Source organism: Pseudonaja textilis, chromosome 10 (assembly GCF_049901715.1).
Source record: "Pseudonaja textilis isolate UNSWEBS1 chromosome 10, rPseTex1.2, whole genome shotgun sequence".
Lineage (NCBI taxonomy): Eukaryota > Metazoa > Chordata > Lepidosauria > Squamata > Elapidae > Pseudonaja > Pseudonaja textilis.
In genome coordinates, this window is record NC_141999.1 from 625480 (window position 1) to 652288 (window position 26809).

At 42.4% G+C, this 26809-nt stretch overlaps 1 protein-coding gene across 6 annotated transcripts in view; it reads right to left on the reverse strand.

Annotated features, from left to right (window-relative positions):
• Positions 1-2098: 2098 nt before the first annotated feature.
• THRAP3 (thyroid hormone receptor associated protein 3) overlaps positions 2099-26809 on the reverse strand; it is a 33516-nt gene continuing 8805 nt past the window's right edge. For 3 of the 6 annotated variants that reach the window (XM_026702770.2, XM_087939489.1, XM_087939488.1), the window contains exons 2-12: positions 26597-26677; positions 23783-23944; positions 19970-20854; positions 15414-16163; positions 13156-13328; positions 11268-11373; positions 8369-8453; positions 5903-6084; positions 4224-4422; positions 3524-3679; positions 2099-3334 (exon numbers count right to left, since the gene is read on the reverse strand). In XM_026702770.2, coding sequence (XP_026558555.2) covers positions 3113-3334; positions 3524-3679; positions 4224-4422; positions 5903-6084; positions 8369-8453; positions 11268-11373; positions 13156-13328; positions 15414-16163; positions 19970-20854; positions 23783-23919 — 2895 coding nt within the window. In that variant the 5' untranslated portion in view covers positions 23920-23944; positions 26597-26677 and the 3' untranslated portion in view covers positions 2099-3112. The remainder of the gene's footprint in view (positions 3335-3523; positions 3680-4223; positions 4423-5902; positions 6085-8368; positions 8454-11267; positions 11374-13155; positions 13329-15413; positions 16164-19969; positions 20855-23782; positions 23945-26596; positions 26678-26809) is intronic. The other 3 variants (XM_087939492.1, XM_087939491.1, XM_026702771.2) reach the window with 3 other exon arrangements.

Sequence of the window (26809 nt, forward strand, 5' to 3'; positions counted from 1 at the left end):
ACACTCTCCTGGTTAGTTGGCTAAAGCAGTGGTCGCCAAACGGTGGTCCGCAAGAAAATTTTGGTGGTTCGCAGAGAAATGTCACCCCCCAGAGCATCTCCCAAAGCAAATAATCCAGGCTGTGCGGAACACCAGGCTTGCTTGGCTTGCATTAGGAACACCACAAGGTGGTAGTGAGGGGAGGGGGGAAAGGGTGGAGGGGGGGACTTGCCCGATGCGCCTGGCCTGGCCACTGAGAGAGAGAGAACACCTCCAGACCTCTGAGGTTAGATCAGATCTCTCCCTCTCCCTCCCGCCAATGTCAGCAAGCCACGTCAGTCAAAATTCACATTAGTGGTCCTTGGGATTTAAAAATGAAAATGAAAAATACTCCCCCAGCCCTCTCCCCCACAAGAGCCTCGGTGACTAACTAGATCCACTTCCCCACTCTTCATTTCTTAATCACGGTTCACCATCTCTGCCTGGAAACAAATCCCAATATGTTGCTCCAAATTCCGATGGGAATGGACGTCCTTTGCTGCCCCAGGAAGCCCCTAACACACCCACTTCCATTCTCCTAGAGAAATGTCATTATTGTATTTTTCCTAGGCCGGTGTTTCTCAACCGTGGCAACTTGAAGAGGGGTGGACCCAGAATCCCCTGCCAACTCCTAATTCTGGGAATTGAACTCTGTACCTCTTCAAGTTGCTGAGGTTGAGAAACACCGGCCTAGGTCAATATTCAGGCCCCAAGCCCCTTGTAGTGCAGATCAGGTGTTTTTCTCAGCATTAATGCACATTTTTCAGAAGTCTGCCATGGCTCTTCTGTTTCGTCTGCACACCGGATTACGCCTACCAGGTATGAGTCTACTCAGCCAGAGCACTGCAGGAGATGCTGGACACTCCGCTTGGAAAGAAGAGTCCAAGAATCCTGACATGAAACGTCTCTGTTTATCAATCCTGCTGCTCACTCCCCAAACTTGGAAAGCACCTCATAAATGCAATCCAGGAAAGAGATGCCGTAGAGGAAATGTTGCTACTCTGTTAAGTTTGGACCTGTGTGTGGTACCAAGGTAGCAAAGACCCAGGTGAGTCCACCCTGTTCCTTCACAGCCAGGCAAGAAACTCCCTGGGTGCCTTCAGGCTGGTCAATCTCTCTCTCAGGCCAGCCCACATCCCAGGGTGGAGGTAGAATAAAATGAAGGGAAGATCCTCTTGAAGACACTCTGGAGATCCTGAGACAGAAATCAAATACACTTTAAGAATAAAACTGGCCAAAAGGACCTCCTCCCTGCAAAGCAGAAGTCGTGAAAATGGGAAAAGTAAATTGAGGTGCCTGTGGATAATACTGCAAATCAATGGTTTGCTTTGATTGGGAAAAGAAAAAACTAACACCGCACAGGTGTTAGTTTAGTTAGTTTAAGAACCTTAAAGGTTTAAAGCTTATAGTATTTGACATCACTCCAAGCTATTCCTTATCACAAGGACGACTTCTGGTAAATTTACAATATTTTGTAGATGTTCAAAACTGCAGGCATGGACAGTAGCAGCTGAAGGGATCAGGAGTGGAATCCGAATACCTTGCAGAACAACGTCCCCAGAGCAAAAGCGTGTCTTGTGCAGTTTTACCTAGGCTGAAAAATGCCTTTTTCTTCTTCCTACAGAAACCTGCTGCTTCCTGCCAGTCCAGCCTGAGGGAATCTTGGAGACACTCACGGGCTCTGTCCAATCTTCTTTATTGGGACCAGTTGGATAGTCAGGATCCACTTTTGCTGCTCTTTGTAACCGAGTAATCAAACAAACTCTATCAAGCACTCAGGGGCTAGTGAGGCGGCAGTGGGGCCACACAACCAGAAGCTGTGGAGGGGCCCTGAGCTACTCTACCGGGTGGGGAGTCCCAGTTATTAAAGGAGCAGAGTGAAGCCCAGAACCTCCTGTCCACCTTCTCCCATTTTCAGCTTGAACAAAAGATGTGACTGATCCAGGATGGGCATTTTCTCACTAGTTCTGATGACTGGTTTTCGTTCGTTCTCTCTTTTTGCTGACAACTGTGATAGATAAGACTGTTCGCAGCCATGAAAGCATTAGTACAAAAGCAGTATGAAATGGTATGCACAAAGTTCAATTCAACATAGTTTTATTTTAACAAGGAAGCAAAACAAGAATTTGCTAAGAATTTGCTCTGCTAAGCAGGAACTGCACCCGTCCCACAAAATGAACTCACAGAGGGGCCAAAGGAAGCATGGCAAAGCCAGATTCCTGGGGGAATAATTTCTCCACACAGCAATCAGAATCTCTCTTGTGGGCTTGGGAGGAAGAATGCTGTATCTACCAAGCATCTTTTAAGCACTGCAGATTTAAAGCAGAAAAGAATGAAAAGCCAATTGTCAGCAAGTGACCATGGCCACCACACAAGTAAATCAAAACTGCTTTATAAAAAGATTAATATAATAAGAATTCTCCATTTTATTCATGCTACAGGCTTTTTTAAATCTAGTATAATCAGAAGTTTCTTACAAAACTGATCCTGAAAATTTGACATTGGGAAGGAAAAGAAGTATGAAAGGAGTCTAATGAACCAATGAAGATGCTAACATCATTTAAGAAGAAATCTGTAATCTGACGGAGAGAAAATGAATTTCTCCACTGTGCCACGCTATCTTTAAAATTTCAGCAAAAAGGAAAAGAAATACCTTTAAAAGATAAAGTTCTAAATTCAGTTGGGGAAAAAATCCTGTAAATTAAAAATGCTACAGAGTTTGGTCCCAATAGCTTCTATTCAGATGTTTATTCCGCCCCCCCCACACTTCATTATATGTATATCTTCATGAAGACCTTTCTGAAATTAACCATTTAAGGACATATTATCAATATATATGCAAATGCTTAAAATAAAGGATTTTTTTTTAAAAATCCACAAACAGGAAAAAGGAAAACAAAAGAGCAAGACATTACTCATCTCTATCACCACATTTAAAAAGAACAGAAATGATTGCCAAAAATAGTGGGCACAAACTCTACCGTCCTCCAGGATCACTGAGAAATCAGGAATAAGAGCAGGAAAACATTCAACTAGCCAATCAGGATCGAAGATGCCTCCTCCCCCCCCCCCCCCCCCGCGGCACCAGAGGCTCCTACTCTGCCACGGGTGGGAGGACATCCTTGTCTTCCCTGTTCTCCGGCCCGCTCTCGTCGTCCTCGATCTCGCCCTCTTCGCCACTGAACTTGTCGTGGGCCCACTTGGGGCTGGTGCTTGACTTGCGGTACAGGAACCGTCCCCGGCCTCGGGGGAAGAGGCCCCGGCCCCGGCCCCGGCCGGCCCACTTCTCGCCACCTTCGCCCTCCCGGTCATCGTGCTGAAGGAGAAAAGGGAGTCAGCTGGTAAGCTCTGCCCACGGAGACCCCCATTCCCCCCTCTCCCTTTGCCGCAAATGGGAGCCTGGCTCTGGTCGGGGAGGGGAGGGGTCTGAATCACAGCCAGGCAAGCTCTGCCCAAAGGGCCAGGCTGGCCAAGCCCCACCCAGCGGGAGGAGGAGCTCACGCACCAAGTAGTACTTCTTGCTCTTGGGGGTGTATTCGGGGTCCCAGTCCTCCTCCCGGTTTCTCTTCTGGAAGTCAGCGCTGGTGCTGCTATTGTTGGTGTTGGTGTTGCCGGAAAAGGCACCCCTTCCCCAGCCACGGCCTCTGGCCCGGAACTGCTGCTAAAGAGGAGGAGGAGGAGGAGGAGGCAGAGCAGGCTGCTGAGTCTGAAGCCCCTTCTGTCAATTTGCTCTGGGGTGGGGTGGGGGGCAATTACTCAAATGGGAAAGGGAAACCTAAATGGGGTGGGGGTGGCAGGGGGTTCTTTGCCTTTGGAAAGGACTTCAAGACAACTGGAAGTCACAGGCGGCTTTGATTAGGTTCCATTTTTAAAAAAAACAACACTCTGGGGAGATCTGTCCATATTTCTGCTCCATCAGAGTTTGGAAATGTTGAGATCTGTTATTTCCAAGCAGGGGCCTAAAGAGCTCAAAGCAGGAGAGTATCCTAAATCACAGTATGAGAGACCCTTCGGGCCAAGGATCAAAAATCTGGCCATGAGCACTAGAGAAAGCAGGCTGGGCCAGGATGAAATCTAGATTAACTGGTTTAAAATTAATTCATGGTAACCAGTGAGATCATTCTCAGAATTTACTAGTCCACTTTGGTGATTTCTTGAGGGACTTTGCAGGGCACAGGAGGGACATGCTCTGAAAGGAGACTCACAAACGTTCCCCGGGCTCTGCCCCGGTCACTGGGGCCAGCAAACTCCTTGGTGCCAAGGCGGGACTTGTCAAAGCCAGGCGCAGGGGCCTCCTCCCGTTGCTCCTCCGTTTCCTCCGGATACTCCTCCGCTTTATAGGAGCGTGAAGACTGTGAGGACGAAGAGCTGGACCTCGATCTCTCCCGGACGCGTCGATGCTTCCTGAGACACCAAAGACACAGAAGAGCTGGCTCCAGGCAGAATCACAGAGACTCAGTCATCCCTTTACTTGCTGGGGGAGGGGGGAGGGGGGGCTACCTTAAAAATGGGCCAGGGCCTGCACTCACCTTTGCCCTGTTGAAAACCCATGTCTAGAGCGGCCGTCCCCCACCTTTCCGACTCTGCAGATCGGCAACGTGGGCCGGGTGTGTGTGTGATTTCGCACACGCACCCACCACTTGCACAAACGGAGCTTTGCATGTGCATGCATGCCTGCCCACCGCTTGCGCAGCCCAGTTCGGGCTTAGTTGGGCAGCCACAGCCAACAAATGATTCAAAAGTGTAAGCAGCTGCCTGGGTCCCCCACTCTCCCCGCAAGGGAAAGATCTAATTCCTGAAAACCAAATTACCACTCAGCCAACCTTCTTCCTTCTATAGCAGCTAGAATAAATGTGCGGGTGCAAATGCTTCTATTGACTGCACTCCATAAACGAAAGGGCCAATAATTAGGTCTCAGATTTTCCCCGTTTTAAGGACAAGAATGACATTTGTTTAATCCCAATCTTGGGGAATCTGAGCAAAAAGACTGGGCATCTCTCTTCTTGCTCGTCAACCTTTTATTTCTATAGCTATGAAATGGGAGGAACTGACTGCTTTCTATACTGCTACTGCTACCGTGTTAAACCTGTGTGCCAGGGGAACCATCCATTGAAACCAGGGTACAGCTGCTTTAGCACAGCCCAGGTTATCCCCAGGGAGAGTCCCAGACGCCGAGTTTCTCTTGAAAGCAGCTCTTCAAACGCTAAACTCAATTTCTGTAGGAATGCAAAACTGGCTTCAGTGAAGCAGCTGTTAAGGTGAAAAAGGCAAATACATTGTACAAGGCAACCTGTTATTTTGTCTTCTTATATATCTTTCAATATCCAACTCTTCCTAAAAAAAAATTGAGGGATTCATTTTCCATTTTAACAGGGACAAGGGAAAATAAGAACATTCTAAAGGGGGTCTGAGCAGGCAAAAGTCTGCACAAGACCCACTTTGATCGATCTCCCCAGGCCCTGGAACAGCATGTGAACTGTTCCAGCCTCTTACAGAGCCTCATCTTCCTTGCTTAATGGGGAATAGAACCAAATCACAAATATTGAGGTTACTTTTAACATTCTGGCATAATTAAAATTATTCCTAAAAAACAGCCTCCCAAGAGGACACAAAGTGTGCCCCTCTCTGCTTGTATGCAGCTGGGTCCAACAGAGCAGCCTGATGAATCTGCAGTAAATGGCATCAGATTGTTCCTCTTGAATGAGAAATTCAGCTCCACACATCTTGAGGACACGTAGGCGGCAAAAGGCTCCTCATTACTAACAGTGTGTGTGTGTGTGTGTGTGTGTGTGTGTGTGTGTGTGTTCTGCAGGCCATGGAACCATTTTAATAGAAAGGAAAGGAAAGAATAAGACGGGTGGATCCGCGCTCCCTTCTAACCTACTTCTTTTTGGAGCCTTTGTGAGGCCTCTCTGTTTTCTCTGCTGATCGTTCTCTTGAATGACTGGAAGGCCTGGACTCCACAGATTCTCTTGACTTTCCTCGCTTATCTTTCTCCTTATGTTTTTTACGTCTTTCAATGTCAAGGCGCAGGTCAACTGGGTCATCTTTGTATTTGCTCTCAGCCTGGAAGAAGAAAAACAGCAAGGAAAAGGATTTTAAACTGAGCCTTTAGCAGCTTCTTCAGAGCTGCAGCGTTGATCTTAATTTAGGACAGGAACCACCAAGGACATCACTCGTTACGTTGCTGTTTGCAAACAAATTGTCTGAAAACAGGGAAACTCCCCCATTCTTTCTGCACTCATTTCTCCCCTGCCATAGTACAGAAGGGTCCTGGCCAAGTTATTAAACCAGGTAAAGTGAGAGAGAAACTCAACCAAAGCCTTCTGAGCCAAGATCTCAAGGGCCACAACCACTACATAAAATCAAAAGCTATCACTTCTATTTGGGGCAGGGAAAAAATACTTGTCATATGCTACAGGAAATTGACTTAAAAATCATAGAATCTCTCTCTTCCTACTGGGAGAAAATGAGAAAGAAAAGCATCCAGCTGCAATTCAGCCTCAGAAGCTTTGCAGGAAAGTTTCACCCTGGATCAATTTATATGCAGTAGCAACCCAATAAGTCCATGTTTTTGTCCACTCTTCCCTCCAACTTCTATGCATTTCGAAACTCTTGCTAAGAATCACCACTTAAACGTAGATTTGTGCACTGCAAACACGAGACTCACATCAAGGGCACACAGACAAAAACAGGCCTGAGAAGACTTCCGTTGATGGAAACTAAATGAAGGAGAAAGCAGTCTGGTGCCCGGGCCTCTTGCATAGCTTCCTGCCCCCGTCTATCCAAAGGAACCCCAGATTCAGCTTCAACTGCTCAGCAACAGAGCATGTTTCTCCTCCCTTTCCTCCCTTCCTTCTTGCCAAACTTACCATTTGCTATTAGAAATATGACTTCTTTGAAACACTGAACTTTGAAAGTACAATAAGGATACAAATAACTGCAGCTAATAAATGGAACTGCAGATAACCGTCAGACATCCTTAGAGATTTGAGAGATTTTCTCCAGTGCAGAAAGGGAGAAAGGAATAAGTAGGAACCGGAGAAAATACTGTGGTCAGAAAACTAAATTTTTGGGCAAAGCCAAGCCTCATAAGAAACATTGCAATTATCCATCCAAGAAATCATTTCAGATCTGCGTAAGTCTCGCTGCTCATTGCTGAAACCTTTGATCCATGCAGGGCCTTGACCCAATTCAGCAGCTTCCAGTCTGGCACAAGGCAAGGCCGCACAATAACAGGCCAAAGAAGAGTTCCCTTAACACCAATGAGAAGCGTTAGCAACTCTCCGTTAAAGCAGTACTTACACAAGTCTACAGTACCCTTCCTGGTAAAAATATAGGATAGCCCCATTTCAGCAGAAATTGGCACTTGTTCTGGGGGGAAATGTGCTTGTGCATTCATCACAGGTGAAGAACAACCCTTTGCAGTTCAGAAGACAAAGATGACTTTATCACCACAATGGAAACTGGTTTGTTACCAAGTATCCAAACCCGGAGAGGTAGCCATTCAATCCATTCCATTCCATTCCACACAGAGCTAAGAAGCTCTTGTTTCCAAATCAGAAGGATGTCCCTATTGATGGGTTCCCATGCACATAACATAACTTTGCATTCACCTTCGGGGCTCATCTATTGTCTTTCAGAAGCAACAGGGGTTTTGATAAACAGAGAACACAGGCATGATAGGAAAGTAAAGAGTTTCACAGCATTGTTAAAATAGTTTAAAACAAACTTGCATCAGGGTGAAGAGACAATGCTTAAAGATGAAATACTTTTGTTTAACAACTATAAATAATATTAAAATAAGGGGCCTACTGAAATTTCACTGTGCATATCTAAAAGGCTTCCGTTTTCAACAGCATTTTAAAATAAACTACTAGAATTCAACAGGAAATGACACATTAGCAAAAAGTTTCTTTGATTCGGCTTATTTACAATTTGATTTAATTTCCTCTTTCTGACATGCATGTCTTTTTGAAAATATGGTTGGAAAATATCACGGGTAAGACAAGTGATTTAGTTATACTTACAAGCATCAAAATATCACAAAAAGTCTCTTCCATCATCAAGGTCACTTTGTTTCCAAAAATCCACTTTTTGTCTCAAGCTCAACCTCAATTGACTTTGTGGTCATTTACCATATTTCTAACCACTTCACAAAGGTTGTTGATACATTTTTTTTAATAAAAATTAACCCTTTGTAGTTCATTTTTAGAATTATGCCCATCCTTGAAAGAAAAACACAAACTTAAGTAGAGAGCAAGTTAAATTAAAAGAATCACTTTTTTTAAAAACCCAAAGTTCATGCCCAAAGCACACAGATGAATACAAATCAAAAGCATCCGTTCACCTTGTAGCTGGCTTCTTTGGAACTTTTGATCTCCTCTTGTGAGAATCCATGTTTTCTAAAAGAACTTGGAGAAATGTCTATCCTCCTAAACACAGAAAGCCAAGCCATGATTAAGAGACACAAAATAAATGTCTTTTTTAATGTTCAGATTATGAATAAACCCGGTCAGTTTCACCCTCTTACTAGTGTTTTGGTGGATTTTAGGACTGGGAGTAAAGTCATCTCAGAGGTAAACAAATTCCATTCCACTCTTAAAAGACTGAGATTGCTTTCTGCAGACTATTTTTCAGCCGTTTTAAGGAAGTTGCCTGTCTCTATCTTATCTACTATAGCTCTCCAGGAAGTTGGGAGGCTGTTTAGTTTTAATTACTTTGTTTTCAGTGTGTATTCCTTTGATTTTAATTACATTTTCATTAAGATCACTATGTTGGGTTTTTGGTAGGAGGGAGTCCTTATTTCTTTTCCCATTGCTATGGTTGCCCACTGATGCATATCTCAGGCTTATAACATATCAAAAACCATAGAATGGAAGAGAATAAAAATGACTTCTTCACCAGAGGAAGAAACTACCACAAGCAGCATAATTCGGAGATGGTTACACACCATACGGTCTAATTTATTAAACAGCATCACCTGGCAAGACCTAGGAAGGCTCTTTTGTCTGTCACCACCTGCGTTCTGGAACAGCAGCAGCCCTCCTCCAAGGTGCCTCAGCCCTGGCTGTGCTCAAAACAGCTCCGAAAATGTGGCTCTCTTTTCAGCCTTCGGATCCTGCACGTTTGTTTTTCAATGGAAGTTTTTGTTTTAACAACATATAGGTTTTAAAAATTGTACGGTATCCTTGTGCTTACCCTGAATCACCAGGACTCACTGTACGGGAGGAGAGTTTTACGAGTGAAGGGTTCAACTTTGAGCTACACATATTCTCCTTTACTGGTAGCTTTAGTTTGTCAAAGAAGAAAACCCACTGGCCCAAGGCCTGTGGAATAATGCGTCAAGTTTTTTAAAGGCAGGCAGGCAGGCAGGCAGGCAGGCAGGGTCAGGGCTAGACAGATGTCAGGGACGGGCTGTTCCAAAGGGCAGGCAAAACCACACAGGAGGCTCTGCTCCCAGCAGACACCACCGTTGGACGGATGGGAAGCAATGCAGGCCAATCTTACTGGACAGGCGGGCACAACTGCAGATGGCCAAGCCCTACCCCATGAAAGCTTACAGATGACAACTAGCACCATCAACTGCACCTGGAAGCCCAGGGGTCATCAAGGCACCTTGAGAAAGAGCGACACCACATAATTGTTTTTGCCACATTGGGGACCAATTGTAGCTTCCAAGTAGTCTTCAAGGGCAGCTCTCTGTAAAGTGCATTAGAGTAGTCCTTGACTTACGACTACTAAGCCCAACACAGTTAAGTGAATCACTGTAGTTGTTAAGTTAGTGATATGTTTGTTGAGTAAATCTGGCTTCCCCATGGACTTTGCTTGCTAGAAAGTTGCAAAAGGTGATCACATCACTCCAGGACATTGCAACCATCATGGATATGGATCAGTTTTCAAGCATCTGAATTTCAGTCACGTCACCCTGGGATGTTGCAATGGTTGTAAATGGATTGAGGACTACTTGTAATTCACACCCAAGACCAACCCAGGACAGAGCCATAGAGCCAAAGAAAGGGATGAATCTGGGCAAAAGCTTTCTTGGTCACCTCTGCTACCCCTCCTTGAGCAAGAGCTGAGTCCATTCCCCAAACCTCTGCACCAGACCCATCTGGGAAACTGCAGCTGGCCCAGAGCTAGAATTGGGTGGTCTATGGCCACTGGGCCTGGCTGGCGTGAGCCTTATTGACATGTTATTGACATGTTATGTTTGACTGACTGAACCGCCTGGCACCTTCTAGTGGGTGGACACAAATGATCATAATAAATAAATAACGCTACCTAACCCTGGATGCTATGCCACCTTTTGGGACACTGATTGAGGGGCCCCTCATGGCCTTGGAGAAGTTGTGTTGAGAGATAAACATTGCGCATTCTCTCGCAAGGTTGGAAAGCTTATAAATGCAGAGCATGGAACAGAATTTGGCTTCCTTGAAGTCTGTTTGCTTTTGGTCCTTAGCACTGAGGAGGCATGTCTCAACTCACGGGAATGCTATTCATCCTGCTAAATGTTCAGGAAAATTCAATACAATTTCAGCAGTCATGCCTTTTTTGGCCAACTATTGACATTTTTGCACAAAATCTGTGGCTATAGCGATAAAGTTTTAATCTGTGAGATGTTGGGGCTAGGGGAAGCAGATCAGGACAATTGGGTAAAAATACATCTGCCCACCCACCCCAATATGCACCTTAAGTCAAGCATGGCTTACTCTTGATCATCTGCCTAATACTGAGCAGTCAACTGACAGGTTAATTTTGCTGTGCAAGAACCACAAAGGCTTTCAAAGCCTTCATGATTTTCAGCTGTAACCTAAAATCAAATTGTAGGCATAGAAATTCTCCTGCATTTTTCTACCACTTCTTAGTATTTTTGATGAATCAAGTTTTGTGTTAGAAATTATTTCAAAAGAGAAGAGAATTTCAGATCACTCTTCATAGGGTGTGCTTGGGCTCCTTTAATTTATGAGGTTGCTGGATGCTATGTATGAATGTGGAGTCCTGTATATATGGTCCCCTCTCCAGCAGCCTGCAGATTCCCCGGTTCCCATGATTTCCCGATTTTTCTTCCTTTCTCTGAGAATCCAGGGAAATCATACACCCAGTTCTGCACCTTTTAAAAGACCACTTGGGTCCAGCTCTAAGGCAAGCCTGAAGGCCCTGCTGCCATTTCTCTTCCTGGGTGGGTCCCATGCTAAAGCTCCCTCAGTTCTCCCACCTGCTCTGCTTTCATGCCAAGTTCCACTCACCTGTGGATTTCAGGGCTTTTGCTCTTAGCCGACTCCTGCTCTGCCCGCTTGAGGTATTTTGTAAAGCGCTCATTCAACGTCATTCCTGAAGACCCAAAGTGATGCTCTGTTGGTTTGCGATGAGGAAACACCATATTGTTAATATTGTATATAGACTTTAGGACAAGATAAAAGTGGGCTCTGCAACAGATTCAAGAAGCAAACAGTAGAGAAGTGAAGAGGGGGATGAAGACAGAAAGAGGAGAGGATCCACCTCACTGTTTAGATGTATAAAAGTCTTTTAACTGGAAGCCCCTCCTGGCACTAAAGCCACCTGATGCTACTAAGCGGGACGTGGAGCAGGGGCCTCCTGAAAAATAAGGAGCATTCCATGCCACTCTTCGCTTTCATAACTATCCTGTTTCTAGACTTTTTATTAGAGATACCTGAGTTTTAGACATTTAAATCCATTTTTTCACTGCTGAGGTGGAAGCAGACAAAGAAGTGGAAAGAACAAGAAGCAGACAATAATTCTAAGCCATATGTGGATTTTTTTTCCTTTCTCAGCTCAGAGAAGGCCAGCTATTCCATGGGGCTACAGTCCAGTAACTATTTTCTCCAACCAGCCTAATCTATCTCTCTGGCTGTGTGTATGTGGGTATATGTATAATGGTCGTCTTCTGAGAGCCGAATGCAAAGAAATGTCATTTTAATGTATGCTGATTGATGTACATTTAAAGAGACAATAAAGTTCTCCTCTATTCCATCCGATTCCCCCTAGGAATGGTTTCCGAATAAGACTGCTGCAGTCCGATAGATAGCAGGGCTTCAGAATCCTGCAGTGAGCATCTTCCAGGCTACCTGTGTTCTCAGTCACCGATAAAAATACTTGGGGAGACTTTTCTTTTCCATGTGACAATGTTTCTACCAATTGTTCACAAAAGTCCTGAATGGCAACTCATGTCTAGGGATGTGAAGCTATTTAGTTCCGGGACAGACACATTCACTGTATCTGTCAGTACCACAAAACCACTGCATGGGTCCAGAAAAAGGCAGAAAGAACTTCCTTTGGGACCAGATTCAATACATGTCCCCACTTTGAATATGAATAGCTGGGCTTTCTTACTGGCTCAAAGCTAGTGGGAATTTTATATGGGGCTGACTTGGAAGACTATTGGGAAAATTCAATTAGCATAAAAGGTGGCTGCTTACAACTGGTAGGTGAGTAAAACTGGTTTTATAGGTGCTGCATTGGCTTCCTCTAGGTTTATGGGTACCATTCAAAAGACTAGTTTTAACTTACAAGCTTTTTACGGCTTCCTTCCCAGATAGATCCCATCTCTTTCAAGCAGAACTTTACCATTCATGTGCTCATCTCAGCATGAGGCCTAAAGCTCCCTCCTCTGAGAGACTGGGATGCAGGGCCAGCAAGCCCTTACTGCAGACTTTCTCTTCAAAACAGCCTCCCCAGAGTTTATAATACCCTAAACTACTGCTGTCATTTCTATCTGGAATACTGATATATGAAAACAGTAAACATATAAATAATTTGCCACACTCAGGAATAGATAAAATGATTTGGGTTAATTTATTTCTGTTTGGCTCAACTTAGAAGAACCAAATGGAAGTTTAACTGGAACTGAACCAAAATCAGCTAAGAGGTAAAATGAAGGAAAAAAAATGTTCCAGAATATAGGAACGAATCATAGGCTGGAAGGGACCTTAGATGTCCTCTAGCCCAACCCATTGCCTGAACCCACTGCAATCTCCTGCACGTTGCGGAATTCACTACATCTTCCCTATGGAAGAATTTCCCCATTTGCTCTACCGAAAAGAAACACACAGAAGTCTGCACCGATTTCTGAGAAAGCAGCAGTGCCAGGATGGCCTACAAGTCCAGGGAACTCACCTTTCACATGATGGACAATGGTCACTATGTGCTGAGCAAAGAGCTCTGAAGGACTTCGCTGGGACTGGGCTGACTGGATGTGATGGAAAATGGAGCGGAACTCCTGTTCCTTTTTATTGCTGTGCACCAAATCACGACATAATTTGCGCTCCTGTGCCAAAATCCCACTTGGGCTGTAAAGACACATGCAAAAGATCATGTATGAATGGTTATACCTGCAGAACACAGAAGGCCACTTCCAGACTGGAAAGCATAGGGATGTAAAATGTGGTACCCTAAAAAGTCAAGAGATTATGATATACCCAGCTTCTGAGGATTATTCCTCTGATATTATTTCTCCAAATCTAGATCCATACTATTTTTTTTCTTCTCACTGTCGCCCAGTTTCAACAAGAGAGGAATGGGAATAGCTTTCATTTCACAGCTCTTAGGGACACCAAGCCACAAGCTATGTTTCAGAAAGCAGCAAATACTGTGTTGCTTTAGTATAAAAAGGCAAGTTACGCAGTCATTATGTGAAGAAAGGAAGCCAGAGTGGGTGGGTGCATCCATCAGTTCTTCACCAAGATGCTGGATGACAGTTAGAATTGATCTCAATGGAAACTGATGAATAAGGATAAGGATTAGCACAGAGGTCCTGCAAAAAATGTATCAATTTATGTGAACAACATATTTTCTCTCCTCTCTCCCCACTCAAAAGTGCAAGCTACTTTTCAGACTTTTGCACTGACAAGCTTTGAGACAAAAATACTGCTGGGCACCATGTACTCCGTAAAGAGCTTTTGGGTCATGTTTAACGAGAGATTTGAGCTTCATTTTCACTGGCAGAGAGAAAAACCACTAATGCCATAACTGCATCTGAGTTAACTTAGATAAAAAATAGCATTAATTAGGAAGAAGGGTCAGATTTCAGGAGAGATCTAATCAGCATTGCTTCTTTTCTACATATAGCAATAGCACTTAGACTTATATACTGCTTTACAATGCTCTCTAGCCCTCTCTAAGCGGTTTAGAGAATCAGCCGATTGCCCGTAACAATCTGCACCTCGGAAAGATGGAAGGCTGGGTCAACCTTGAGCCTTGTGAGATTTGAGCTGCCAAATTTCAGGCAGACGAAATCAGCAGAGACAGCCTGCAGTACTGCATTCTAACCACTGTGCCACCGCAGCTCATATATACATGCATCATTTACCTATAATTACACCAAGAGTGGTTTTGTGCACAAGTCTGGACTCCGAGTGTATTAGTACCGTTTTATAAAATCTTAGTAAGGCCACACCTGGAATACTGCATCCAGTTTTGGTCATCAAGTAAGAAAAAAAAAATGTTGAGACTTTGAAAAAAGGGCAAAGAGCAAATAAGGCAATTAAAGACCTGGAGACTAAAACATATGAAGAATAACCGTTGCATGATTTGGGTTGGGCTAGTCTAGAGAAAAGAAGGACTGGGGGAGGGGAACGGAACATGATAGCAGTATTCCAATATTTGAGGGGCTGCCACAAAGAGGAGGGGGTCAACTTATTTTCAAAAGCAACAGAAGGCAAGACAAAAAACAATGGATGGAAATGAATCAAGGAGAGAAGCAACCTGGAATTGAGGAGAAACTTCCTGACAGCGGAGACAATCAATCACTGGAACGGCTTCCCTTCAGAAGTTGTGGGGGCTCCGTCACCAGAGGCTGTCAAGAAGAGACTGAACCACCACCTGTCTGAAATGATCCAGGGCTTCCTGCTCAAGCACCTCCACGTTTCCTTCCATTTCTATTCTGATTGACTGTTTGCTTGACACCCAACTCTGATGTGGGGTTTTTTAAATATATATTTTATGTATTTTATTGTAAGTTGAAGAACGCCTATATAAATCAAATAAATCAAACAACCACCACTCTTATGGTGCTTCAGTGAGGATCTTTTTCATTCTAAATAAGAGTGTAACCCAGATCCACAGAACTTTTCCTGGGCTGAGGGTTACATTTTACTTTTGTGTGCTTAAAAAGCCCCCATATTTTGAGTTAACACTAAACGTTAGCTAAAATTATATTTAGTTCATACTACTTTTTCTACAAAACAATTGGCACCCATATATTTTTAGCAGCGAGAGTGAGTACAAGGTTGTATAAATAGAAATCTGAGCTTATTTTTAAACAGCTCCTGGTTTATCCTTTCTATTGAGAGGGACTAGAATAAGCATTCCTTTCCCTTTTCCAGCCTCCCTTTCCCATCTTTTCCCTACAAAGCCAGACATGCTGAATGCCTCACCGAGCAAGATCCTCGTCGAAAGAATCCATCCGAAGATTGACCTGGGTTTCGCGAGTGATGGAAAAGGAGGATTTGCCCGTCCCCAGGCCCTCTCCCCGCATGCTCGGCTTCTCTCTGCTCTCCGGGACCTTTCGAGGTGGGGGAGACGTTGCCATTTTTTCCTGGCCTGCTTTGTAGGTGGTGACTCGGAAATTCTTCTCCGGAACAAACCCTCGGTGCCCGGCTTCTGCTCTTTTGGCCGCCTGCCTCTCGTCTTTCTTGGAGGACTCGGTATAGGACTCCTCCGCCACCTCTTCAGCTTTTCTCGGCTTCTCCTTGGCTGCAGGTAAATAAACCAGGCCTTCCCATTTGCCTGCCCGATCTTCGTCCTGGCCTTTGCTGGAAGTAGGCACCGTCTTCACAAACTTGGGCTCCTCATCCTCATCCTCATCAAAATTAGATTCCTTCCGTCCTTTGCCCTTGACTTTCTTTTCTGGCTCCTCTGGCTCCTCTTTGCCATAGTGGGCCTCCTTGTGGAACTCAGCCATTTTCTTTTCAAAATCATCTCGAACTTTATAGCGCTTTGGGGACTGATTCCCACGATACATCTTTTCTGTATCAGCTTTAGAGGCGTAAGGATCCAACTTTGTTTTACCATCTGCTAATCCCATCTCAGAAAAGCTTCCTTTCTCCTTCATTTTGTCCTTTTCTACATTTGTCAATTTCTGCTCTTTGTCCTTCCCATTCTCAGCTTTTTGTTCTTCCAGATACCTGTGAGTAAAGAGAGGGGATATTTCAGGCCGTTATTCCTGTAAGATCTAATCAAGCCACCTGGAAAAGACCGTTTCACGATGTTTATTTATCTTCTTTTGCATTGCTTAACACCTGAGAACACCTGGGAACAAATACCTTAGCAACAGCAATAAAATGTCAATCTTTCTACAAGCTTTTGCCACAACTAGAAGGCAGAAAATATGTAAAAGATCTTACCCAACCTGTGTATTCATTTACAAACCTGCTTCTGAAGAATTAACCCATCAACATTTTCACTTTGGACTGTTGTGCTTTTAAGTAACGCACAATGGAAATAAAAGGCTCAAAAGCTACTTCAAATATTTGAAGGCATGTCTCCTATGGAAGCTATAGACAATTCAAAACACAAATAAAAGCAAAAAAAGTTAATGGGGAAAATACTCAATTGGCTGGGAGGAAATGAACACTTAAGAATGGCAATGTTTAACTAGATCTGATGATTTAATTTGATGAGTGATTATTGCATCTAGCTCTAAAAACAGTTTAATGTTCAATCAGAGGTGGAATTCAAAGCAGCTATAGCTAGAATACCAATATGCTTCCATACTAAATGGGCTTTTAAAAGGAATGTGTAATTACCAAGATTGCCAAATCTGGTAAAATTAACATCCCTATATTAATATGGATGTTTCCATAACATGAAAGTAATGTTCCTGCCCAAGGATGTCACTTTCATTATTTAATTTTTGTTGAATGTACAAATTGACTTTTGAACAGCTACTGACACTTGCTAGAAATTAAGCCCAAGAATGATTCCAGAGAATGACAAATACTCTGCATTCTTTCAAATATCTTGCCAAATGCTTCTGAAAGCATATAAAAAAGGTTCTGCTCCTGAACTATCATTATAGCAGTGTTCTGAAATCTGATTAACGCTACCTTATTTGCAGTAATGGATGATTAAAGGTGCAAGTGTTAAAAATCTAAGTTGTACATGCAGAAATTCAACAGTTCAAATTTCTACGTTTATAATACAAAAAAAATCCAAAATAATATGCCTGAAGATTTCTATTTAAATTGTGACCAAATCTCCTATCACCTCTAAAAATATTCCTATGTTATGCAATGTTATACAACTCTTTTGTATTCATGTATCCTAGATTATTTAGTTTAAGCCATTTTAGAACTTTTTCAGAAAAGAAGAATTTTAAGTTTAAAATATACCATTTAACATGGTAAACTGAGGGAATATATTCATGTTTTTCCCCAACAATCTACTCAGATTTTACTCTGTCTTGGATCACCAAATCTTGTGTATAATAATTGATAAATATATATATGCAAATAAATGATATACAAATATATACAAATGATATACAAAGATATACAAATAAATGATAGCTATGAAAGCAACCCCAATGCAGCTCTGATAATATTCCAGTAATATCTAAAAATCAGCTTTTCCTGATAAGAATACACTGGCTAGCAGAGGCCTAATTTTATATTATGCTCAGAATTAATAGCCACATAGTTGCATTGCCTAATTTATCTTGTAAGTCATTGCTTTGTGAACCTCTCAGAGAGTGCTGTAAAACACTATGGAGCGGTATATAAATCTAAGTGCCACTGCTAATATCAAATCTTTATTTTAAAGTAAGCTAATATTATGTTTAGGGGAAAAATAGAAAGAGTATCAAATATTAGTTAAATGACAGCTCTGCCCTGCCATTCAATCCCCAATAATTAAAGGGAGAAATGGGTGGGTTTATTCTCCCTAAATTTGCACTGACCAGAGTTTGTGCCATTTCTCTTCAAGACTGAATCCTACTAGAGCACAGAGCCTTTTCATTCTGATACACATCCAGGATTTAAATCCTTCAGGAAAGCTCAACAAGCATCCTAATGAACTGCCTTCCATTCTTGGATAAAAATCTGTCCAATTCTAAAAATAATAGCAACTGAGGTGCTAAAACTTGTCCATTTTTGTGTTAAAAATTCATGTTTTTACATTTAAAGTAAATAGCCCTTTGGTGATATAGGGATGTTTTTTAGCTCTTTATTCCCCACCCCCCAAATAACCCTTAAATTGCATAAGGCTGAACCTAAGCAAGCCTTCCTCTCTGTGAAAAAAAAGCTTAATCCAGGGGGTGAATATTCTTCTACAATCCTAACTATTCAGAGCCCTTAAAGGGTGGTCTGAACACGCTGAGACAGAGTGTAGAACTGGGGACCGTTACCAGGGGGTGTGTCCTCAGTTTTTCAACTTGGTCTGCAGAGCTAGGAGACTAGAGACTACCCATCTTGGATTCTCCCTTTTCTCCCAGTGGAGAAAAATGTGATTCCTTTCATTAGGATTAGTGGCAGTAAACATCAGGTTATATAGTTCACATGATAATTTGGTTTCCCCTAGCCACTCTGACCCGTGATTTGTATTGGATAAAGCCACGAAGTGGGGTTTAATGTAAAAGAGAAGCTTAGTGTCCCCAAGGCAGGGATGCCCAAAATGCAAGCCTGAAGTTTCTTCTATTGCCTGCCTAACATTAAAGCACAGGTGATCGGTCCATTTCAATTAGTGTGGACAATGCTACTGGTTGGATTTCACAAAAAACATGGCTTTCAGGTTTCCCTGGCTCTACTGTTCCAAGTTCCATTCTAACAATTCATTCCAAACTTGCTAGCTCATTCAGGCAAAGACTAAACTCCATTTGCAAGCTGGCTTTTTGCTAAGTATAGTGTAATAAAAACTCCGTTCATGTGGACAGAACAGGGAATTGATTAATTTAAAACCACAGTTTTACAAGGGAAACTCAGTCATGCAAGACTGTTTCAGACAGTCCTGGAAAACATATCAAAAAGGTGAATTCTGAAATCCAATCTCAAATCAGAACAGCATTTAACCTGACAGGCGGCCATTTTTCAGACTATACTTAATATATGTACCTAATTTGTACATATCAGTAAAATCAGAATGCGAACCACTTGAAAATGTATCATCCAATTTCTAAAATATATAAATAAGATTTTAAAATATCTGAAAATATTAAATAGTAAGCTTTGAATCTGAAATGTGACATTACTGAAATTCAATTAATTTTTAACCAAAAACGCCTTCAGCTATTTATGTGAATAATTTTATAGACAGCTCTTGACTTATACCACAGTTGGGACTGGAATTCCTGTTGTTAAGTGAGTCATGCCTGATGTTATAACTTCTGACATGGTTGTTTGTAAATCATGTGGTTATTAAGTAAAGCTGGCTTTTCCTGTTAACTTTGTTCATTAGCCAAGTGGTATGGTCCTAAATAGTGATTACATGACACACACACACCCCAGGATACTGCAACCATTGGTAGATACCTGGTTGCCAAGTTACCAAATTCTGGTCACGTGACCATGTGGGGGTTGCTGCAACAGTCATAAGACGTGTAAGGATTGGTTGTAAATCACTTTTTCCAGTACCATTGTAACTTTGAACAGTCACTAAACTAATGCTTCTAAGTTGAGGGTTGCCTGTATTTAAAACTACCCAAGTAAAACATGCATTAAGGATATGGAATAGTTTCCCAAAATACCACTTTTATTTCTTCTAATTTAATTTACTTTTTTCTGGAAATGGATTGGATGCAAACTAAGCCTGGTTTAGGTACATAAAGTGCTCTTCATTATGATTTAAATCTCACTGGTTTCGATGAAACAAACAGCAGCAAACTTAGTCTGGATCCAATTCCACGCAAGCAGTAAATATCCAAGAGCAACTTACTATGCATCCAGCTTCCAACCAAAATAGGAACAATTAATCAATTCCAGGAATTAAGACCACTTGCCTCTTGGAAAAGGCGGACCCTATTTCCTCCTTCTGAGAGGCCCCATAAATGGAACTGATTGTTGTGGGGCTTTTGCATACTGGGCTCTTCCTGGTTGGGCTCAGGCTGGCTAAACCATGCTCAAACTGATGTGAGGCTGCCTGAAAGGAGCTGCCACTCTGCAGAGCTGAGCCCAGCTGGGAAGGATTGGAAGATGTCGGACTGGGCTTCTGAAGTGGGCTTGGCCTGGGCGATCGGCGCCTGACTACGACTGACTGGAGAGGGCTCTTTAGTGCTGGACTCCGCTCTTTGGGACTCAACTCTGTCATGGCGGAGGCCCTTGAGGCTGCGCTCGTGCCGTAGGTTCCCACATCCTGCCAGGTTTTTGACCCCTCCGAAGACTTGACCTCCTGGGCAGTTCCTCCTGAGAAGGGCTGTTCCTTGGAGTCATCCCCTTGGTTGTCCCCAGCACTTTGGGACCCCCGAACCTCCTTAGAAGATTTCTTTTCCTTTAATGACCAACGTTTGGAGGACTCAGCTCTGCTGTGATTAGAAGATGACCGAGATGATGAAGACCTTCTTGAACGATCAGATGATGACTTGTCAGAGTTTCGAGAATGACTTCGGGATCTTGGAGAGGGAGATCTCCTCTTTGGTGACCGAGAACGAGAACGCCCCCTTCGAGGGCTGTACGTTTGGCGGTAGTTTTGCCAATTGGACCTGTAATTTCCATAACCACCTCGATTATATTGGCCCCATGGGTAGAACCCTCTATTCCTTCCACGGAAGTAATAGGGCCTCCGATAGCCTCTGTTATGACCTCGAAAATCCCGGTTCTGGTATACTCGCTGATGGTTCCTCTCCCTGTTATGAGACGGAGAATATGATCTTGAACGGGACCTAGAACTGAGGAGAAAAAAGATATTTGATAAATAGACACAATCCTCTTCAATGTAATTCAAAAACCAATTCTTTCTTGCATGGCAGGATAAAGATTCCCTTTCTAGAATTTCTCAAAACAATCCTCTTTACTAAAAAGCTACCATTAAGAATTTACCAGCTAGAAGAAGAAATTGGTTACTGCAGTTGCTTTGATTTTCCTACAAAAACATTACTAAGATACACAGGTACTGAGAAAGAGTCACTTCTAAATATCAACTACAATACATCTATCTTTGTAGAGGAGCAGGGAAATAACTTTAAAAAAAGAATGCAAGAATGATTACATAAACAAGCTTGGCCCTAAGAAAGAGGAAGGGATGAGAAAGAATCTCAAGATAAACTTGTCTTTGATTCACTCATGAGAAGGCAGAAGGTAACTCTGTCAGGCTTTCAAGATTCTACTATTATACCCCATAAGAGAATTCCAGTAATTCTAGTGGTGCCTCTTTCCTGACCTAGGCTGGCCTAGCCTACCTCAAAGGACTATTAGTCTTCTAAAACTCCTGTTGCAATAGAGAATAAACTTGGCAAGGATTGAACCAGTAAATTAAAACTGAAAACAGAAATTACACTTAAAAAATGAACAGAACTGCTCTATATCACTGTAGTAGTAAAAGTTGAAACCTACTATAAAGCTGAACAAAGCCTTATGATTATATAGGAAAATCATATAACACCGGAGGTGTACTTTGTAAAGTGAATAGTTTTGAGCAAGTCCATTTTATTTTGCTAAAAAAATATATAGCTAACATCACCTTAGAAAGACAAAGTAGTTAGAAGGCCAAGATTATGATTAGGAAAACCCAGATTCTGACTTTGGAACATACATGCTTAGCCTAATATACCTTCCAGCATTGTTACAAGGATGTAGATCAACATAGAAAGTCACTGCTGTGTAGCAACACAATACACCTTCCTCCCTGATAAAAAATAGGAAAGAGACCGACTTACCTGGGATACTGTCTCATTCGCAAACAGTTCCAGGAACATAAGAAAGACGAAACAAATACACAGCCTAGTGCATGTAGTGAAAGCGAGCCAATTAACGGTAGTTCTAAAAGAACTAATCAGCCCACAGAAGAGCCAGTCCCCAAGCGGTTATGTTAACAATTACTGAAGACCAGATGCCTGGAGGTTGTTCACAAAAAATCATTTCAAAAGACAGGCTAACATGGAATGCAGCCCAAATTGTGCAACAGTAAAGAGGGTTTTGTTTGGCCTAAATAATCAATAGTAAAATCACTCCACAAAGTTAGGGGAAATGAAGAGAGGCAAATGACTGACTCATACCATGAACTAAGCAGACTGTCGAGCTGAAGAAAATATAAACTCTCCAGAGAGAGATACAAATACAATCCAGCCAATTTTCCCAACCGAGTCACTGAAAGCAACCAGCTGCTACAGCTTTTTCCTCCGCCGAAGGATTATTTTTCCTCCACCGCAGCTATTATCCTGAAGAAATGAATCCTACCTCTGAGAGATTGCTAAATTTCTCCCAAATGATTTGTACATGCCGGCTTTTTCCATTTTGCTTCTTTAATCAAATCATCACAAAATTAAAATTTCTCCAACAGGCTTCCACATCTAGAGACATTTTGCACGCAGAGCCTGTTTCCATTTGCTTTTCTGAATACTGCTCAGTGGTTGGATTCAGAAACTTTTACCACTGGTTTGGTGGGTGTGGCTTGGTGGGCGCACTGCGTGCACACGCGCGCCAAGCACACACTTTGCGCAGGTGCAGAGGGGATCCAACTCACCTCCTGCAAGCCTGCCCTCTCTCGGTCGCTTCAGCAGCTGCTGCCCAGCACTCGGCTGAGCCATGCAAAGCAGCTCCACTTCAAAAGCAGGGAATAAAGGTGAGCCTGGGAGCCCAGTCAGGCAGGTGGGCCCAACAGCAGAGCGGCCGAGAGAACCAGTTCAGTCTTTACTGCTCATTGCCACTACCGGCTCGGCAGAACCAGGCCAAACTGGTATCATAGCACCACTGATATTGCTGCCTATTCCCGGCCTTAGGCAGTCGCTCCTAGTGGTTTTGCACCCTGGAAGGAAAGCCCTTCAGTTTCACTGCATGATACAGTTGCCTTTCTCACATGTTTCTTCCAAAAAATACATTCTAATTATTAACAATTACTTGTGTCTGTAGCCTAATAGAACACATAGTATTTTCAATTATTTAAACATGTAATTAAAAGTAACAGGAAGAGAAGAAAATGAAATCTGTTCGGAGACCAAATGGTTTCTGAAAAGCATTGTAACCACATAAACAGGCAAGGCATGTCCCTAAGCAGCAATCTGGGTTTATCCGAAGAACTGCTCCTTTTTATTTAGGAGTCCAAACTTTGATAAGAAATCAGAAAAGCACACAAAATATTACCTCTTGTTTGTTGGAATTTAGTTACCAGCAGCACCACAATATTCAGATCAGGGAGTTGAAATCATTAGCTTTCTATCTATATATAAAAACTGTTTTCTCCTTACAAGGTCTTAAAATGTAACTGCAATGTTCAAAACTTGAAGATTTTGAAAAGAAATCAAGACATTTTACACATACTGCAGCTACTTTTTGCTTTTGAACGGGAGAAAGGAACTAACCCTAAAACACAATTTTTAAGCAACTCTCATTTTATCTGTCAATTTACAGAACAGGAAATGTTTTCTTATAATTTATAGCATTCCTCAACAACAAAAGAACAAGAAAAGCAAATACTTGCCAGTGGCCAAAAGCTACCTCCCAAAAGAATCCTTTCCCAAATATGGAAAGTTCAGGTTTTCTTTTCATGGATGATTAAGAATCATTTTGATAAAATTATTGGAGTAGAACTACTGGGATGCAGTTAGCATCTGAAGATGAAGCATTTGTTGGCAAAAATCTGCCAAACCCAAAATATTTACCTGAGCCTTCGTTTCCTTGATCGTGAAACTGATCGAGACCGCGACCGAGACTTTGAGAAAGACCGAGACCGAGACCGAGACCCAGATCTTGAACGAGAAGAACGGGACCCTGATTTTGATTTGTTTGTTTTTGACATCTCAGATAAATCCTTTCACTTTTATCTGTCAACAGAGAAAATTTAACCAACATCAGTAGCTGTGTTTACTGAAATGTGTTTACTGAATAATTTCTGAAGGGAGAAAAGGACAACACTAGGATCACATAAGTTTTAAGAATTCTCTTAACAAAACTTCAAGCCTGTTACTTTTTTATGTCTAGCAACTAACTACATTTGTCAGTTCCCCAAGTCCTTACTGCAAACTGTAACAGAGAAACTAATCTGTTCTTTCTACCAGGGATTTATTTTGTAGCCAAAATAAACCATTCAAGGTTTCAAATGTTAGTTACAGTGTCGTGACAACTTGTAATGTCTCTGAAGCATTACAGTTTTTATTGGAAAATGGTTTTGTTATCAACTTGTACTGGTGTGTGCTCGTCTAGAGTTCTTACCTCTATTTAGATGAGCACAAACACACTGCAGCAACCCTGGGCAGCAGAAAAAAGGAAAGATCATCTATATGACATCTTCCACTTGACTTGACTAGGATAGTTGGTTTCCTAGTTAAAACTATGGTTAACTCTGCCCATATGTGGGGAAATTAAAGAGGTTTCATCGTGTCTTCTGACTGCTAGTTGATAGTCATGGATGCTTTCTGGGTTTTCTCCTTCTGGAGAAAGGAGTTCCAGGAAAAAAAACACACCTGAGTCAAGTTGGTGATGACAGAGGGCCACTAAGTTGTAACCCACCTCCTTAATACCTCTTCAACTCAAACTGTCACAGGATACTGGTTTCAAGTACCAATTCTTTGTTAAACTCCTAAATAATGAATTTACTTTCTGTAAACTTTCCTTTTTGGTACCTTCAAGTCAGTCTTGATTCCTGGCAACTGCCTGCAATTTTCTTGAGAAGATTTCAGAAATAGCTTGCATTGCAATCTCTTTTATAACACTGAGAGTGACTGGCCCAAGGTCACTCTGCTAATTTTGTGCCTAGGGTGGAACTAGAATTCGGTCTTCTGATTTCTATCCCAGTGTCTTAAGCTGTATGCCAAATTGGGTCTCATGTATCACCCTCCACAAGGTGCATCAGGCGGCTGCCTGGGCGGTCAAGGCAGCTACTTCTGCCTCATTCTTCAACAGGGCCTCACTGCTCTGGCTCCGCCAGACACAAGCGAGGGTTCCCCCTAGTGACCTCCGCTTACACCAGGACATGGACAAACTGGTAGCAGCTACGGAATTCTCGGCGGATACTACCTTGAATGTCGCCAAATTTGCTTCCAGGGCCATTGCCTCTTCGGTGGCGGCCAGTCAACTACTGTGGCTTCGCCATTGGCAGGCGGACATGAAGAATAAGTGGAAACCAGACTCTGCTCCCTTCAAGGGTAGCAAGCTCTCATGGGGCAAAGGAGGCGTGACCAAAAGATTGATTGACTCAGTCTCTGAGCAGAAGAGCTGAGTTAACCCATTCCTCTCCTATTCCTTGGATTCTCTACTCAGCATACTGGAGCATTAAGAAGAATTATTCCTACTGCTTACTAGGAAGGCATTTCATCTTTTTAAAAGTGAAACTGTGTTATAACTACAATGAGGATCCTAGTGAATTTTCAGATCAAATCAGTTTATTACAGCTATAAGGCCAGATACAATAAATGATTCAACAGCAGAACTGTTACATATATCTACAGGTAGTTCTCAATTTATAACCACAATTGGGACTGGAATCTCAACCATTGAACAAAGTGGCCATTAAGCGAGATTGAGATTCATGATACTTTCTTCTCTCGTGACAGCAATCCCAGCACCCCCAGCTGCCATGATTAAGTGAGAATCACAGGTTGTTAAGCAGAGTCCCAGGTAAGGCGTGCATGCATGCGTGTGCGTGCGTGCGTGCACGTATGTGCTTTTTTGCTGACTGCAGCATACTCCTGACTCATACTTAAGTGACTGTCCACTAGGACTCCTAGATCCTTCTAGGTACTGCTCTTGAGTGAGATACTATTCTATACTTGTACATTTGGTTTTCTTGGCTAAGTGTAAAATCTTACTTTTCTGGTCACTGAATTGCATTTGTTGTTCAAGTCTGTCAAGATCCTTCTGAATCTTGAATCTTTCTTGTGAAGTGTAACCCTTCAGCTCAGCCATGGTACTGCAGCCTACTGCTACTGAACAGAGTAGCCAAAAGGGCACAGGCAGGGGTGGGGTGCAGATAGGTGGGTGGAATGAATTTGTGCATCCCTGCAGTCTTAAGCACTGCTCAGCAAGTTGGATGGCTGCAGTTTTGCATTGCATTGTCCTTCAATTCGTACATGTATAAATTTTTATTGAAATTTGATACAGAAGATGAGTAAGTGAAAGACTGTATAAGAAAATGGACTTAATGGTTGAGTGTACTGAAATTCACATTGTTATAATCCTAAAAAGAATTTTCATAAATGCTGTAATATTTGTTACTGAAAGTATATAAAGGTACTTTGAAGGTATGTCAGAAATGTGAACAAAAGGGAACTTTTTATCATTCTGGATGTGTGTGCAAAAAGGCTGAAAAAATTAGATTCAAATACATTAATTCAGAAACTCTTGAAGACTAATATACAATTGAAACCAAAGATATTCCTTCTAATTAACTTTTTCCAGCAGTTGGAGAAAACTCATGGAACTTTGTTTTTATATATGATAATAGCAGTGAGACTTCTATATGTTCTTGGAAAACTTACCTTGCCTTGAAATTAATTCTGCCTGAACAGAAATCAAGGATCACTTGGCACGTCTGCTTCCACTTGAAAGAGCAAACAATTCTGCAAAATAAAGGTAACTGCTTATATTCCAACTGCACACACAATATGTGTTATATTTTAAGGCATAATACAAAGGCAACATAGCTTGAAAGATGGTCTGAGGCAGAAATCTATTTAGCTCGAACAGTGAGT